The 18,427-nt window shown below is 41.0% G+C and overlaps 2 protein-coding genes and 1 non-coding gene across 3 annotated transcripts in view; 1 reads left to right on the top strand and 2 right to left on the bottom strand.

The window, feature by feature from the left end:
• The window catches only part of ACAT2 (acetyl-CoA acetyltransferase 2), a 29,481-nt gene extending 25,468 nt beyond the window's left edge, over nt 1-4,013 (top strand). The window contains exons 7-9 of the mRNA XM_075267718.1: nt 780-934; nt 2,285-2,395; nt 2,928-4,013. Of these exons, the coding sequence (XP_075123819.1) occupies nt 780-934; nt 2,285-2,395; nt 2,928-3,101 (440 nt within the window). The 3' untranslated portion in view covers nt 3,102-4,013. The remainder of the gene's footprint in view (nt 1-779; nt 935-2,284; nt 2,396-2,927) is intronic.
• A 764-nt stretch (nt 4,014-4,777) lies between these two features.
• TCP1 (t-complex 1) lies at nt 4,778-16,518 on the bottom strand. Its single transcript, XM_075267657.1, has 12 exons — nt 16,319-16,518; nt 11,849-11,934; nt 10,830-10,958; nt 10,145-10,242; nt 9,756-9,866; nt 9,219-9,400; nt 8,027-8,153; nt 7,385-7,560; nt 7,143-7,266; nt 6,595-6,787; nt 5,858-6,021; nt 4,778-5,124 (listed from the first exon to the last, which is right to left on the bottom strand). The coding sequence occupies exons 1-12, from the start codon at nt 16,380-16,382 to the stop codon at nt 4,911-4,913; spliced, it is 1,668 nt and encodes a 555-aa protein (XP_075123758.1). The 5' UTR covers nt 16,383-16,518; the 3' UTR covers nt 4,778-4,910.
• Nucleotides 11,115-11,248, bottom strand: LOC142198705 (small nucleolar RNA SNORA29). The gene has a single exon (XR_012715378.1). It is a non-coding gene; the product is annotated as a small nucleolar RNA SNORA29 (small nucleolar RNA).
• Nucleotides 16,519-18,427: the final 1,909 nt, after the last annotated feature.

Raw genomic sequence — 18,427 nt, 5'->3', positions numbered from 1 at the left:
AGGCTTCCTCACAGAACGGTGCCGCTGCTTTTGAACTTTTTTGCATTATTATTTTTTTATTTTTAGACCCCCTAGGTTTCTTAAACCCCAGGAGGTCTGATCATTAATACAATGTATTGTGAAATCCCTATGACTATTATAGGCTGCCTAGCACAACCTGCAATAGAAGTGTATCGGAGACAAGTCAGGGAGCCTTCAATGGATCTCTTTCTAGGGGATGGCAATCCACACCAAATTGGTGCTTCAGCCAGCCAGCTCTGACCAAGGCATCAAGAGGGTTAATGCCCTCCATATTTAAATATTCAACACCCGGGAAACGGTTAATTGTGAGGCACCATACGCAGTATGTAGATCAGCAAATATGTCATACTGCCCCATTTATTTAATATAGCATAGAAATAGTCAACAAATAAGATGGGTCACTACTAGAGATGAGCGAGTAGTATTCGTTCGAATATTGAATCCTATTATAGTCTATGGGAAAAAATGGGAATGTTGTTCCAGTTCCATGGAAACCAAAGTTCGACAGCTTGGATCCTCCAAGTTCCGGAAGTAGCATAATAAGGAGCACGAGGAGGTTTTTGCATTGAATTCAATGGATTTTTCCCGCGTGGTATTCGACTGATACAAGTATTCGATCGAATACTACTCGCTCATCTCTAGTCACTACATCTGCAGAATGAGGGATGCATAATGTAATAAGTCTGTCGCATGATGACGTATTTGTCTCAGTTTTACATCAGTGATTATTGAAAATAAAACTAAACATTTCTTCTTAGGTATAAATGATGGAGCAGCCGCAGTAGTGCTTATGAAGAAATCTGAAGCACAGCGCAGGCAACTCTTACCCTTGGCACAAATAGTCTGTGTTGCTCAAGCTGGTTTGGATCCATCTATTATGGGAGTTGGACCAATACCTGCTATTAAGAAAGTGGTAAGTTTCCTTAACAAATGGAAAAAACAGTAATAGACGTGAAGATACCCCTCCCTTACTGCAGCTTCGCTTTCTTCCGACTTTCAGGCCAAAGGTGCCTTCTGTGGAGAATTTCTCAGTTGGTGGTTCTGCCAACTTTTTTTCCGGATCCTTCCTCTCTTGAGGAAGAGAGATTGCACAAGCTAGATGTGGTGCGTTGTCTACAGATCTACATGGACCGTTCCAGAGCTTTTAGAAGATCCGAGCATCTTCTAGTTAGTACAGCCGGCAAACAGGGCTGAAGGCCTCTAAAGCACCTATTGCCCGCTGGATTAAAGAGACTATCAAACTAACATTTGAGCTTCAAGGGAAACCACCTCCGACCTCTCTAAAGGCTCACTCCACAAGAACAGTTTCCACCTCCTGGGCAGAGAGTAGAGCCCTTCCGCTAGAACAAATATGTGCAGCAACCGCCTGGTCATCTCAATTAACTTTTGTACGCCATTATAGATTGTCATCCCGTACTACTGAAGCCTGGTTCTTGAGGCTGTAAAATGACCCTCCCTAGGGGTATTACTTGTCAAATCCCTGTATGTTGTGCTGCTGTTGGGGATGTAAGGGAATGGAGGATTATGTAGATAATCTGTTTTCCCTTAGTCCTAACAGCAGCACAAGCTTTCCCTCCCTAAATATTGTGTATTACATCACTTGTTAAAAAAACACGCAAGGGGGAGGGCTCTAGGTCTACTTATAGGGAGCTAGGCTGCATTTTATTATGCTAACTAAAAATTCCGCTTGTCCTATTAGCACACAGGGGCAGATAATACCCCGTATGTTGTGCTGCTCCGCCCACCCATATTGGACTATGAAGTACAGGCAGCAGCAACTCCATTCTGTGTTACATACAGAGACTGCCTGTCTCTGCCATAATGAACACAATTGAATTAGCTAGCCTGATAACTGGGAGAACAGAAGAAATGAAAGCAGCTCCTCTCCCCTATCTGCTAACAGGAAGCTAGGTCACGTGGTGTAGACACAGGAATAGCTAGATACACAGGCTCACTCCCGTGTACTTAGCCCCTCCTCCCTCCCCCTGAAAGCAGCAGATACATCACTTGACTTTTGAGCAGCTAAGTCAGGGCTGTGGCCACAAAAAATTGAATAAAGTAAGATAGTGGAAAAACAAAGCAGCTTTGCTGAAGCAGTGTATTTAGGAAAAGTCTTACATCCACATTAACAAGCAGTATAGATAGGATCCTTGTGATGGGACAACCCCTTTAACATTAACTATCAAAATATGACCCAGTAATACAACTGATTTTAATAACATACTAATATATAGCTGTATGAATTTCTTGTTGCCTCTTGCAGGTTGAGAAAGCGGGATGGAGCCTTGATGAGGTAGATGTATACGAAATAAATGAAGCTTTCGCAGCTCAAGCCTTAGCCTGTGTTAAAGAGCTAGGACTGAACCCCGATAAGGTTAGTATTGTGTGTTTAGTCACTAAAAGGGGAAAGTCCAGTCACTTTGTCGCACTCTGGTGATCAACTACCAAAAGCTTTATTAAGGTGCATAGATCTGTTTGATGTAGACACAGTAAGACCCAATATTTGTTAGATTTCAAGGTTGTCCAACTTCTAGTAACATCTTTGTGTAACAGGAGGGATGAAACTCTCACAAAAATGAAATGGATATGGAAAAGTCCCAATTTATTTTTTTTTGGTGGTTGGGGGGATTTATTCCAGAATACTGGCATAAAACCACAAAGCAGGGAGCACTTTTAAAAAAAATTTGGGATTTCAGAACAGAAATGTCAGACTTCTAGATGCAGCTAATCTAAAGGTCATTGTGTGACATTTGATGAATTAGGTGCAAATTTTGCCACCACAGGCTCAGCGAAAATTACTTTTAAATTTCCCCCCAACATTTTCAGTGTCATTTACTAAAAACTGTAATAGTCAGTAAAATCTGTTCAAGTGAATACTAAAGATTTTTATTTGGTTTATGTTACAGGTTAACATCAACGGAGGAGCTATAGCACTCGGCCACCCACTAGGAATGTCTGGCTGTCGAATTTTGGTCACTCTTCTTTATGCTTTAGAAAGAACTGGTGGGAAGAAAGGAGTTGCTGCTCTGTGTATTGGGGGTGGTATGGGAATTGCAATGTGTGTTGAAAGAACAAGCTAAACATCCTCTTGTTTTATATGGAGTGCTCTTTGGTTAAAGGGGTATTCCTATATTGGCAGTTATAGCTATAGCCATAGGGTATGCCACATATGTGTTGCAGCTGAAAGTGAAAGTCAGCGCACGCACAAGTCTCTTAATACACCTGTACAGCCCAACATAAAGCCTGCCTTCTCTGCTGTTTTTTGAAGTCCTATACAATGACTGACGCTAATACCAAGGCCGAATTTAGGACAGATGCAAGTGCCAACTCTCTCTCAGGCATATTATGAATATGGGAATACCCCTTTAATATGGACACTTCTGGAGGCACTTGTTCCTATGGAACATAAGTGACTAAAGAAAAAAAGTACATTCCGCTAAGTTCATTAACATGTTAGCTTGTAAACATTTCTTATAGTTGATTTTTTTTAATCATCACTTAATTTGCCTGGCCACTGTATACACCATCCATATTAAGTGGAATATGGATCCCATTGCAGTAAGAATTTAATGCAGAGTTTCCCATTTACACTACCTTTTAAGAAATAGATGGCATTGGGTAAAAAATACTTTAAAAACCATTTGCATGAATATACAGTGAAATCTCTAAGACTTGCCCTCCTTACAAGACCTACCTTTTTTAATGAAATTTTGGGTGGTTGTCTCAAACAACATTGCCAGTATGGAGAACTGAAAATCCATCACAGAAAGTGGTATGGGTAAGGGATTGTCTTGGAGAAGTTTCACTCAATCCCTCTTCAGGGCAGTTTGTAAATTAAACATTTTTGCCTTTCCAAAATGACAGACCAAGAGGTGTATTCAGTGCACAAGTTTATAGCTGCATGTCATTTTAGTAACATTTCACCTATAAAAATCACCTTTTCATTGAAAACTCCAGTTTTTACTGCTCAATGCTAATGGAAATTGTTGAACTTTACATCTGTTTATTTGTATTAATTTCTTCTATTTTAATAAAGTATTATAAAATTATTCACATTGTCTTCCATACAATTCTGTTAAAGTACGGCCTTACACATACATGGCTGGATTTTTTGATCCACATCAATAGGATCCAAAAATTTTACCATATTTCAATGCATGAGATACTATGGAGGCATTACTTTCAATGAAGAATAAAGTAAACTGGGTGCCTGTTTGAGGGGGTTTTTTTTTATATATAAACACCCCCACCATCCACTAGTCCTAATTTTTGCAGGACAAATTGTACTTCTTAATGGCACCATTTAATATTCTGTACAATGTACTGAGACATAGGGAGGAAAAATACCAAATAAGGTGGCAACAGAAGGAACAAAAAAATACCATTTTTTAGAGGTTTTAGAGGCCATTTTCTTAGAGGTTTTATTTTTATGGTGTTTTACATTTTTGCGTTTTCTTTTTCACTCCTTTCATTCCAGAAGCCATTACTTGCTCATTGTTCCGTTTACATAGTCATGAGGGTTTGATTTTGCGGGACACTTTTGGAATTTTTCTAGCCAAGAAATAAGTGTTGTTACTTTTTGTGCCTGATATGCTATGACACCAGGCACTAAAACTAACTGCACAGATTGCTCAGGAACAGTGAGAACTGGAGAGAAAAAAATCCAACTGCACTAGAATTAATAGAGCAGCGCCTATTAAAAATAGAAAGTGGTAATACAGTCAGTTGTCAGCAACACATTTACAAGTCAGGAAAGAGAGCTTACACTTTACTTTTATTAAGTGTGGGTTGTTTTGGTGCAAGACCAAGAAGTGCAAGAAACAATAAGAGTTACTAGTTATAAATTACAGTAATACAAAAAGAAGAAAAGACCAAGTTTCAATGACACATTAGCCTTCAATTGATCCAGATTGCACTGCCTCATGATATTTGCCCTTCTCCTCTTTACTCTCCGGATGCAGTTTGATAAGATCATCAATTCGCAGAATTGTAATTGCAGCTTCTGTTGCAAACTTGAGGCTTTTTGTCTTAACAACAGTGGGTTCAAAGACCCCAGCTTGTTTGTTATCCCTAGGCTTTCCATTGAGTAAGTCCAGACCAATCCTGGAAAAAAATAAATGAAATCAATGTTCTAAACATATGGAAAGATTAAAACATATATGCAAGTCTTTGACAAAGAATATAGCAAACTAATATCTTCTTAAAGAAATCGGCTTCCCTCTCCATTAAGAGATTGAGCTACTTTTATAAAGTCTAACAAGTTAGGTAGGATGAAGCTGCTGGAAAAAAACAAAACAAAAAACCTGAATGTACTAAACTGTGGCTGAACATTTTACACACTGCAGGAAACATTTACTAAGTTATATTAAAAGTTTCTTACATTCACATGTACTACTCATTTATGAAAAAAGATTTTATAATTAGAGGTATGCTTTAAACAGACAACCGTGTCCTATAAGTGCATATGAGTCATGTTCTCCTCTATTGACCAATGAGGAGCTTATAACCCAACCTGTCTCCTGGATACAAAATAATCCATACCTGGTGTCACCAGTGCACTAGAACAGACCAGACCAGACCAATACATTATACAGCTTCATACATGTACACTGCTAGCCTGTCTACGACAGCAATAAGCTTCCTAGCATTGGCAAAACAGACACTTGACCCAACAATCCTCAACAGGAGTAACTCCAGACATTGTTCAAAAGCCTGTAAATCTGGCTCACACCAACAATTCGTGGCTGAAGCAATGTCACGTAAACCACTGGTTGTTGATAAACACTGGGAAATTAGTAAAAAAAAACAAGTGATGGCAACTGGCTTATTTACTTACCACTTAAGATTTTTGCGATCTGGGTTGACTTGAGCCTCATTATGGAAAGCACGCAGCTTTGCAACCAGATCAGTAGAGTCCTGTGCAGCATTCACAGCAAGGGTTTTTGGAATAACCAGAAGTGCTCTTGCAAACTCTGCAATTGCCAGTTGTTCCCTGGAGCCCTGAAAAGATTTCAGTACAACAAGTATTAAACACAGGATAACTGGGAAAGCCAAATACTACAATCTAAAAGAGATCCCTTAAATATAAAGAGACCCTTATAACACCTAGCCCTGCATTCAATGTCTTCCATACATTTGACACAAAATGTAGAGGTAAAAACTGCTCATGTAATCCTTGTCTCAAAAGCACCAGCAGTGTCATAAGACATGATAGAGAAGTACTGACCACCAATAATGTGAATTAAGCATTAGAAACTTATTAAGCTCCAGCAGCCTGTGTGTCTCCATCTCTCACCTCCTAAGTTCCTGCTCACTTATCCCCCCTCACACATACAGTTTATGCAATCTGAAATCTATAAGCTACACTCCAGCTTGCTAGACCAAGACAGACTTAGGAAAGATTTCAGAGTGAATGTCGATTTAGGAGAAGGGAGGAGAGGAAGAGGCTGCTGGATAATGCAGTATTTATCTCTGGTAAAGCTAAATTACAAAGTTTCTTATGTTCACTTTTTATGGATTTATGAAAAGTTTGTTTGAAAAGTAACTGTCCGTGGAAAGACCATCCATTCTTACCATGCTAGTAGCATAATTCTCAAGGTAAATGGAAAGTGCGGCTTCTACAGCACCACCACCTGGAACCACAGATTTGGATTCTAGCACTCTCTTCACTACACAGAGGGCATCATGGACAGAACGTTCCATCTCATCACACATGAAGTCGTTGGCACCACGAAGAATGATGGATGCACAAGTTCGAGCTTTTGTACTGTAACACACATGAAATTAATATAATACTTTATTAACATAATGCAGAATAGCTAAATTATACGCCTGGTATTCCCAACAGCAGATGAGAATATGTTGCAAGTCTCCGTACATGTTGTGTTTAGGTAAACTGTCCCCACAATCCCATGTGAATATGATAAATTACAGCCCACTAGTTCCACAGTGTTATATAAACATGAATGTGCAGTCTCCATATTACAAGTTAGGCAAATGAACAAGCTCAACCTTTTTACAGAGACCGGTTCTCCTTTATCCCACGCGTATAACTGCACATGGCATGGAACAGCATGGCAGCAATGTAATGGGAATCTCATATCAACTTAAAGGCCACTTACTTTTTAATAAGAATCAACTCATCATCACATATTCTCTCCTGTACAACCTCTTCAGCTTGTCCCAACATGGATGCCTCAAAGCTTTCTTCACCCTCCAGGTTTGCAAGGGTAGAACAAACCGTTGCTGTGGATTTAAAGTATAGGATATTCAGGAAGGAGAACCACAAAAATATCAGTGTCCAACTACACAGGACGAGGAGACACAACCATCATAGGGAAAGGGGAAAACTACAAGAACATACCACCAGTTGCTTTAGCAATACGCTTCAAGTCCTTTTTCAGTACTCTACGAACAGCCATTGCACCTGCATCAACAAAATACTTGAGACACATGTCATCAATTCCGCCAGTAGTGAGGATGACATTTGCGCCAGTTGCCAAGATCTTCTGGATCCTCTCCTTGGTAATGTCAGACTCTCTACAACAAAACATTCACATTCAGTTATATACACTTTCAGAAAGATGAACGCTCTTTATTAAAACAGCAAATAAAAGATTAGGTCAGTTCCTCCAAAGCTAGACACTGACAACTGGAAATCTAAAAACATTAGCACACAATGTTATATTCTCTATAGAAATGATTGATGTCACACCGCTTACAATATTTTGCATGGACTTAATTCAACACGTAACTAGAGTCCAAGATATAATATGTCGAGCTTCCACTAACAGTGACTACGTGCAAGGCCACCTTGTAAAGTAGAATTCCCATTATAATGTACCCCACGCGTATAGCTGCTCACACCACAACCACAGCATGGCAGTAAATTAAATGGGGAAAACGGGACAAAATACCTAAAATATCTGTAGTACATAAACACTCCAATGAAGAGGACAAGGCATTATAAACCAGAAAGGGCAAGCACCATACAACTGATATATACCTCTGCCTGATCTGGTCCAACTTGGATGGATCTGAAATAATTACTTGTACCCCAAGTTTCATTTTGGTTTTCTGCAGACTGAAGTCCAGGCAGGCGATTTTTGCATTAGTAATCCTCTTATTCATCCCTGCAAAAAGAAAGCAAATAGTTTCAGGCAAACCTCATTCCAGAAACTTATAGCTAAGTGACTAACTCTTGCTTCAAAACTAAAACCTACAGGTAGGACTGGACAATTTTGCCAAAAATAAAATCGATTTTTATTTTTTTTTTATCACTATGGAATATTTTCACTCATTTTTTTTATTCCTGTAACGTTATGTTTCTGACCGCATACAGAACTGTGTAAAGTGCCTCTTTTTGCAGCACAAGAGTAGTTTTAACTCATAGTATTTGGGGAAATGTGATTTTTTGAACACCAAAATGGGATAAACATTTTTTATAGTTCGGGTATTTTTGGATGTGGGATGCCCATTATTAGAAGCATTTTATGGAACTTTCAGGTATTTTTCATGGGAATTATAGTTATGCAACAAATAATAGAGGTTAAATTGCTGATTAGTGAGGGTGGGGTGGGGGGTGGAGAGTGGTGGGTTACCTGTTGTGAACGTTGCCTCACTTGCTCCATTTGTGAGAGAGGGCCATACTGAAAGACCAGCCAGATGGGGTGGTGCAGAAGTCGATTTGATGATTTTGTTTAACACATATCAAACTTCTTAAGGCCTCGTTCACATCTGCGTTTGGATTCAGTTCGGGGGAATCCATAAGAGGACCCCCTCGAATGGGATACCGGACGCAACTGCAAGCGGTCTGCCAGTGAAAGCACATGTACCCCATAGACTATAATGGGGTCTGTGTGCTTGCCGCCAGATCTGCGCAGGGATCATGTGGACAGGAACGTAGTTCACAATCCGCTTTCCTGCACGCATGATTCATGCGGGCAGTGCGGGGCAAGCACACGGACCCCATTATAGGCTAGTTGCGTTCGGTATTCCGTTCATGGGATCCCCATGCGGACTCCCCGAACGGAATACCAAACGCAGATGTGAACGAATGGTCAGAGTGAATTTGATTAATCACCCATCTCTACCCTCAGGTGAAATTCCTTTTACTGGGGTGGCTAAGAAAAATTGCCCAGCCCTACTAAGTGATAACAAGGATCAATACACACACACACTAATATATATATATTCACCTTGTGAGCCCACAATGCAGTTAAGGGCATAACCATTAACGAGAATGCTCTCTTTCTGGCTCCGGCCATGAGCTTTTAGGACATTAATGGAGTTAATCGGGTAACGGGCTTGACCCTTTGGATCCACGTATTTTACAGCAAGTGCAGCATCAACTACCATAGAAGAAAAGAAATCGCCATCTCTGAGCAAATGAGTCAAGGATAATATATTAACCTGGCCACACTTGTAGTAGACCATCTCAAACCCAAAAACCTATTTATATGACTGACTTACCACATGCAGTCCTTTGTCACAACCCAATTCACCCACTGAGGGTGAGAGTTAGTGTGGGGGCAGATAAATGAAAAAAAAAGGCATATCAGAAAAAAATGCCTATTTTTAATTTAAGAAATAGTATGATATGTCTTAGACTGTACCATTAATACAAAGTTAGTTCAAGTTAGTAACCACTTAAAAGTAACAAATCCCTTGTTACTGGATATATAGGACAATACGGTTTCTGTCTGATTGGGCCTAAAGAAAATAGTAAAGGATACACGCCAATGATTTTAGAAGACATGGAAGTCTTGGCAGCATTAAGAAGACAGTCTTTCCCAAGTTCATCAGTGTTAATAGTGAGGTTTTCATTGATGTATCTAACAGCTTCCCTATTTGGGAAAACAGAAAACAAGATTTGTAAATAGAGCAAGCAATGTAACAAGGAGTTTAATGATGTAGACATGTTACGAGGGTTCCGTCAAGGGGACTTACAACCGATAAGATAAGGGATAATTTAAAAAAAAAATCACTATGTGCAACTGTTATATATGGATGAGCAGAGGAATCCCTGCACCTCGATCAACAATTAAACAAAATCAGGATAGTATCAAAGATAGGTGGCCATGGATTTAATTGTATCTTCAAATAAAACATCAATGTTACCCACTTGCAAGCCAGGCGATAGCCTCCAATAATGGATGTGGGATGGATTTTCTGTTTCACTAGCTCATCGGCATTCTTCAGCAGCTCTGCAGCAATAATCACCTAGATATATAATGTCCTTGCGTTAAGATTTGCTATAGGAATCAGTTAGGGCTAGTTCACACGTGAACAAAGGGGCGGATTTTGACAGCGGATTTCGCTTCAAAATCCGCCCCTTTACAATGGTGGTCTATGTAGACATGTCCTTTCTTCAGGCGGAAGCCGCGCGGCTTCCGCCCCCGGCAGCTCCCTCCTATGTCGGCTCATTCATTTGAGCCGACAGCGGAGGGGAAAGCCGCGACCGCGATGGTCGCGGCAGGCGGTTTTTGACAAGAGAGAGACGCGGCTCTTTCCGTGTCAAAACCCGCGCGGGCAGTTCACGTGTGAACTGACCCTTAAGCATTAAAAAAAAAAAAATAAACACAAGAGAGGACCAACACCGGGAACCCCACCGATCAGCGGTTTAAAGAGACCAGTGTTCATACTCCTGCTGATCTTCAAGAAACTCTGTAGCTGACCAAATTACCCTTTGTCAGAAAATGAATACATGTAAAGCTACAAACTAAGCGTCCTGGCTCTCTGTGTTCACTTGATACAGCAGGAACCATTTTCTTTAGTTGGGAGGAAAAAAAAAACAAAAAAAAACCTACAACTGATGTTGTCCCATCTCCAACTTCATTGTCTTGTAGATCGGCTAGTTCACACAGGACTTTTGCGGCAGGATGTTCTACTTCTAGCAGCTTCAGGATTGTTGCCCCATCATTTGTTATAGTGACATCCTGGAATAATGAAACAACTATGAGATTGTGTGCGAACAACCAGTGACAAATAGGACAATCTGCAGAAATGAAATCCAAGATACATATAACAAATAGAGAATGCTGGGAAATCATTAGGAAAAAAACAAAACAAAAAAAACATCAACAGTAAAGAGGTCCGAAATGTTCTGCTATTTCATATAGGAGAAAGTGAGAGACACCTTCCCCTTCAGACGATAGCAGATGTTGCTCTTCCCCATTAGCATAGCCACTCATTCTGAGAAAAGAAGGAATGGTACTAAAATGGGGTCACAGTTTCAATATAAGCACCTGGCCAATATCATTCAATAAAATCATAGAACCGTTTCAGTTCTATTCATTATTTCCAGAAATATCAATGTAGAAAAATTGCACATCCTAGTCCTGACTGTTCTGAACCTCTGGAAATAATAAAGGTAGAGCGCCACAAGAACAGAAGTCATGCCAACAGAAAGTTTCTACGTTTTATAAAGCCCAAACTATGACTGAAGGCTGCTGATCCCTGCACTATACAGAGAGCTGAAACACAGTCTTCCATGTAGTGGTTGTGCTAAGTTACACTGTATAAGAGCTGAGCTGCAGTAACACTTCACAGGTCATCGGCATTTGCTAAAGAGGTCTAGCAGAGATCCTATAAAACAAGGCTTTATATTGCACGGACATTGCTTTCCAGTATACAGGATAACAATGCTTGGTATAAATATGGCACTTTCCATAATGGTAAACTGCAGAGCTAAAGGTAAAGATGGACAATTGCAGCTCTAAGATATAAAACAGCACATAGCTCAATGTGGCTAAACTTTATATACAATCTAAGACTACGTAATGACACTTTAAGGTAAAGCAATATTACAGAGTCTTGGTATACGCACCCCAATATCATCCACCAACATTTTATCCAGACCAACAGGTCCAAGGGAACTCTTCACAATATTAGCAATGGATGCTGCTGCCATCACTGAAAGAAGAAGCATAGAGGAGTTAATGCAGTCTTAAAGAAGCACTCTATATAAGTAATATCACAGTAAAGCTGGAAGTAAGTTATGTGCTCCCCTCCAACCTCTGATGTACACATTGGGGGACTTTATTAAGATTGATGGTTTCTATGGCTCATATGAGAATTTGCAAGAATTATTAAGAGGCTCTGGTCTCAATTTTGGTGCATCGTGGGAGGTCCGATCACCAGAAAAGTGTATACCACCAGGGACTAGCACAGATTTTACCTACCACTTGTGTTAGTTTTCTGACCATCCTTGACCATCTTGATTCCTGCCCACTTCAAAGAGGACGTTTCACCACCTTCACCAGACAATTTATTGTATCCTTCAATAGGTGACATTACACTCATTTCGGTGCAGTTTTTTTCTTTAGCCCCCCGCCATTATTGTACAATCAATGCTGTTAGTTTTAGTATAATTATGCACCCTACTGTCAGGCGTGCAATCCAGGGCTGAAGCACAAACAAAGGGACCGCTCACCTGACATCAGAGCAGGTAACTGTGCTGAAACACATAGATTGCTCAGGAATGGTGGGAACTAGAGAAAAAAAATTGCAACTGTGCCAGAATCAGTAGGACAGCATCTATTGAATGAGGTGGAGAAGGGGAAAGTGATGAAAGGTCCTCTTTAAAAAGTGACAAGTGCACTGACTTTTAAAGTTTCCTCCATCTGTTACAGACCAATTGTATCATGTCTGTATTGGGATTCAATCATTGCTTCTGTCTGATCATGGCTTGCAGCCACTTATGATAGTCAGAGAAGGATTGAGACCAAGGACCAAGAAATGCCAAAAAAATAAAACAAAAAATGCATAATGCAATTCTATCCATGTCATGAATCCCATAGATTTGCTGTTAATGATTCCCTCTGCATATAGAGGACCTGACTAGGTTTCCTTACGTATTAGTAAATCTGGGCCACTATGTGCATCAGAGGAGTGGATGCAACCAATTTTTTGTTACTGGAGCGCTTCTTTGATGCTATCCATTTCCTATTCAGGTTCATTTCTGATAATGATCTAATTATAGGCAATACGACTAACAAAAGAAAATGGATATTTGTCCTGCCATCATGCAATAGAGAGGAGATACTCTCCTCCCCCCATCAGATAACAGGTTACTGTTCCCCATTGGCATAGCCGTTTATTCTGTAGACTGAGTTAAACGGTACTAAAATGGGGTGATCAGACTACAATGCATCAGTTTAGCACCAAATGTATACAATGTACAACTGAAACTGGAAGGTTTCTAGAAATACATCAACATGGGACTAGACCGAAGCAGCTGCCTGGGAACCCAGTGTTCAGACATGACCTCAGGGACAACCCCAATTGTCTCATGATAGTGAATTTTACAAGGGACTGAGAAAAAACTTCTTCTTCAGGGTGGTTTCAATTTATCAGGTAAAAAAAAAAGCTTCTGATGCCTATTCTGAAAATCTGCCTCCCATTCATTCCAATAGGAGTCTTATGATTTCCATTCCCTTACTAGCCATTTTTGTTTATTAAAAAAAACTAAAAACAAACTTCTTCTCTGCAATGTGGGGCTTGAAGATTTTGCCTGAAGAATAAGCACGATGCTTTTTTTCTGCTAGTTGGAAAAAAAATAAAAATAATAATAATACAAGTCAACAAGCTGAAAACCTTTGTAAGTGGATGGGAGGCAAATTCCAGATAGAATGTGAAGCTTATTTTGAGGCTGAGTCTGATCCAAATATTCCTGTTATTCAGCTTTGTAGTCAATTTCACGTGAATCAACATTTATTCGGAAGCCACTGAGGGGAAAAGTGCTTTGCTCAGGAAACTAATATAAAACAAATTACATGAGAATGGAGCTCCATGTTTGGAAACTGTAGAATCACCTCTACAAAGTACTGGGATTAGGTTTTGTGCTGACAGACTCCGTTTAACCACTTCAAGACCAGACCTTTTCAGGTTTTCTTTACATGAGGTTTTGAGAGCTATAACTTTTTTTGTTCCAATTATTGAAATATTTAGTGTCTTTTTTTCTGGTGACAAATAGTGCTTGGTTTTAATTTTTTTCTTTTTAAATAGCACAAACCGTTATTAAAGTTTCTAAAATAGTTTTCCCTCTCCATTATGGTAATTTCTATGTAGCCGACAGTGTTGGGTTGCTGGGCTTGGGGCTAGAGCCTGTGATGTTCTATAGTCAAAAGATTGGTTTGAAAGAAGTTAAAAGGGAGTCTGTCAGAATCAAAAATGTTATTAAAGGGGCTCTATCAGCCAAATTATGCCGTATGAGCCCCATATATGCCTGAATAAAAAGGCTATTCAGGCACTGCTAATATTATTTTAAACCCCCCGTTATAAACTAACAACCTAAAAACCAATATGCAAATTAAATACTTATACTTACCGTGCACGCTGGGCGGTTCATGCACTGGTCGACGTCCCGCCTTCCGCTGGTGTCTTCTTCCAGCGACATCCTCCTGGGCTTGCTCTTCCCCGCCTCCATCTTCTTACCTTCCTGCGGGCTGTGTTCAAATCCCACGCGTGCGCAGTAGCGCTCCCTCCAGAACGCTACTGCGCACACTCCAACGCCATTTTTGTTAATTGAAGTTCGGAGTGCCCGCAGGAAGATAAGAAGATGGAGGCAGGGAAGAGCAAGCCCGGGAGGACATCGCTGGAAGAAGACACCAGCGGGAGGCGGGACCAAAGATGACATTGACCAGTGCATGAACCGCCCAGCGTGCACGGTAAGTATAATCTGCATATTGGTTTTTAGGGTATTAGTTTAAAAAGGTGGGATGGGGGTTTTAAAATAATAATAGCGATGCCTGAATAGCCTTTTTAAAGGCTATTCAGGCATATGCAGAGCTCACATGGCATCATTTTGCTGATAGAGCCCCTTTAAACCTGCCCAAGTACCTTACAGTGTTCAGAGCCGTGATCACATTGCTATAATTTATTTGTAGAATGGTTGCTTGAGTTTGACAAACTGCTGTATATTCCTAAGCAAATGAGCAATGAGGGCATCAGGAGAGTTGTCTAGGCACCTTAGCATTGGGGAAGATCTCCCTATCGCTAAATACCCCACCCAGAAATACTGATTTAAACTGAGCAGTTTGGCATAAAAATTAATAGCCCGTTAACAGACATTAATGGAAAATACTAACAAATTAACGTTTCCATTTTTTCTTTAACTGACATTTAATAGATCAGTTAAAAAAACTGGACACATTAGCATCATCTAGTGTCAGTTATTTGTCCACTCCTATGCTGGATTGTGAGCAGATATTTGGTGTAAACGGACACTAACAGACAAAAGAATAGATTACATTGAAATCAGTGGGATTTTTTTTTTTTTTAATGACTAACTGTTAAGTGCCCATTGTTAATATTCTGTAACGGATCCTAGCAGCAGACACCGCTATTGATAGTGTCAGCACCCCCTAAGGAACTGGGGCTCATTTAGCAACATTTGTTGTGCTGGCAGACCCCTCCCCCCTTCTAAAGTTACAATAATTGCTATGGTGACTAAATAAAGCAGTGGTCACACATACATGCCGTCACACCAGTCTTCCCATAGAGATGAATAGGGCAGCAGTGTACCTACACAACCACTGCTCCATTCATCAATACACAGGATGTGGTTATATGATGAGTGAGGGTCCTGCAGTCGCACCCCCAGTCAGATCCGCCATTTACCCTGCTGAGATGTTGTATGACGTCCTGTAGAATCAGGTAGTCACTGAGTCCATATAAGGAATAGTCCAGACAACACATGGCAGACACTGCACAGCTGTCTATGGAGCCTCCTCTCTAGTGCTCCACAGCTATGGGCTCATCCCTGCTCATCTATTACCAGCACGAGACCATTCATGGCGGATCAATGACGGGCCACAGACCAATGTCTGACCAGCGGCCACTGAGACCTGCTGCAGGACCTGCCATCTAGTCTCTGATTGTAAGATTCATACACATTTGGGATTCATGAGGAAGACAAAGCGTCACATGCACGCCCGTGTGTAATAGCAGCCCCGTGTATTTCTTATTATAATAGCAGGCTCGTGTATAATAGCAGCCCCGTGTATTTATTATTATTATAATACTAGCAGGCCCGTGTATTTCGTATTATTATAATAGCAGGCCCGGCCATCCGAACCTCAGTTTAAGAATAAAATATTGGGGAATGCGAGTTACCGCTTTGTTACAGAATGGGCTACAAACCGCATGTATAGAGAGCACAAGACGCGGTTATTAGTGGTACATGCGAAGGACATGAAGAGGAAGAGCCGGCCAGACAGAGGCGGCATGGCGCGGCCCTCACTAGCTGACTCAGGCCGCCTGCTTGTAGCACTGTGTATTAGACTTTAGTATCTACCATTTTGGCTCCTGACGGCCTCTCCAGTGCTGCGCTCCCCGAACACGGCTAGCGGACCTTCCATTTTCAGCTGCCCCGGTAACAACGTGCTCACCAACCGCCTCTTGGCCGCAAAGCACGATGGGAAGGAGCGACTCCTCCACCGCTTAGACACGGCGCTCCTCCCACTTCACACACCCTTTCACCGCCAACAGGCATATGGGTGAAGAAGCAAGAAGAACGCCTAAAGGCAGCTCCACTGCAGTGAAGGGGTTACTTGCGTAGGAACGTAAACCGACGTATGGGCGTGGCCACAGAGCGTGACGCAGACTAGAATGCCGGCTGGAGAATGTTCTAGTGTGGCGTGGTGGTGCGCGTACTCGTTTATTGTGTCTCCGCCTTCATTCAGGGGGCTGTGCGCAAAGCTGCTGGTTGTGGGTCCTGCAGTCAATGCCTGTCATACTCTAATAACCACTAGGGCATGCTGGGGGTTGTAGTGTAGGAGAAGTCGTCGCTTTCTGTTATATTTGTACATAGGGTTAGCCGTGCTTGGCAGCGGGCATATGATAAGAGCCGGGGTAACGGTTCGCCTAGCTTCTGTGTAGCGCGTTTGTCTAGAGCCCCTGTTCTGTTAGGGAGGGGCGGTGACAATGCAGTAAGCGGAATACAATGGCTTCTGCGTTATAGTCACTAGTACAGGACTGCAGAGAGGTGATCAATGGCTGAAAGAGGGCGCGTCTGCGCAAGCGCGACAACCATTGTGGGTTTACAAAGCTGGCTGTAACCATAGACCTGCGCACACAGGATACTGAGCAGAATGTCTGCAGAGCTCTGAGACGTCCATAGTACCACAACTACCTGCTATACACATCAGTATTATAACTACCTTCAAGTATCCAAACAAAAGCTGCACATAAAGCTCAATGGAACTGCAAACCAGACTAAACTGCAGAAAACCAGAAGCTGAATTTATATGTATAAAATTACAAATCTTTACTGAATAGATATTGACATTGTTGTCAAAATGTAGACAACACACATCAGTGCAACTAAATAGACAGGAGAGAGGTATAAAATATAACCTATCACCGCACTACAAGTAGAAACAGATGGAGGTGAGGAGGTCGCTTACCACGTGCAAATCAGATTGTAATCACACTTATTCCAGTAAATCCTACCAGTTATAACAGACAGACTGGAAATATAAAATACAAAGCAGCTAAGTATTACAGATATAAATATACCGTATATACTCCAGTATGAGTCGAGTTTTTCAGCACAGTTTTTGTGCTGAAAAAGCCCCCCTCGGCTTATACTCGAGTCAAACAAAAAAAATATTTTTTTTTTTCTACGACCAGCCAAAATAGTAATGTATAGAATCTCCCATAAAATAGTGGAAAAAAGAAGCTTTAAAAAAATATAATAAAGAAATTAAATAAGTAAAGGTTCTAAATCACTCCTTTCCCTAGAATACATCTAAAAGTGGAAAATTACTATGAAACACATAGGAAGAATATGCAAATCTGTCTTCCATGATGTAATTAGGAAGACATTTGCATATTCTTCCCATGTTCCTTTGCACAGTGGAGCACAAAATGGCTTAATAAGACTCCACACACCTAAATGGCGGTCCCTCCTTAAGGATTGACGATATTCCTTTAACCCTATGAAACACATACACATTAGTATCCCTGTGTCTGAAAGTGCCTGGTCTACCGAATATAGGGGATCTGCAGTGCTCCTGTTCCGTCGGGAAGGGGTTAATAGGAGCACTGCAGATACCCTATATTCAGCCAGGCTGAATTTCAAGTGGGGGAAAAAATCGCAGTCCTCAAGCTCAGGGAAGGGGCAGACAGACAACCAAAACACCCCCTCCCCTTTCCCAGTACCCAGTAATTACTGCACCCAAAAACTCAGACCATTTTAATTTTTGAAATTTTCCAGTTGCTGCTGCATTCCCCCCCCCCCCCCTCGGCTTATACTCGAGTCAATAAGTTTTCCCAGTTTGTTGTGGTAAAATTAGGGGCCTCGGCTTATATTCGGGTCGGCTTATACTCGAGTATATACGGTATCTGCAAAAGTAGTAACCAAATTAGTAATAAGAATCGATAACTATAGCATAGTATTAGC

Source organism: Leptodactylus fuscus, chromosome 3 (genome assembly GCF_031893055.1).
Source record: "Leptodactylus fuscus isolate aLepFus1 chromosome 3, aLepFus1.hap2, whole genome shotgun sequence".
NCBI classification, from domain to species: Eukaryota; Metazoa; Chordata; class Amphibia; order Anura; family Leptodactylidae; genus Leptodactylus; species Leptodactylus fuscus.
Note: the sequence above shows the minus strand (reverse complement) of the source record. Positions and strands in the feature narration are given on the sequence as shown.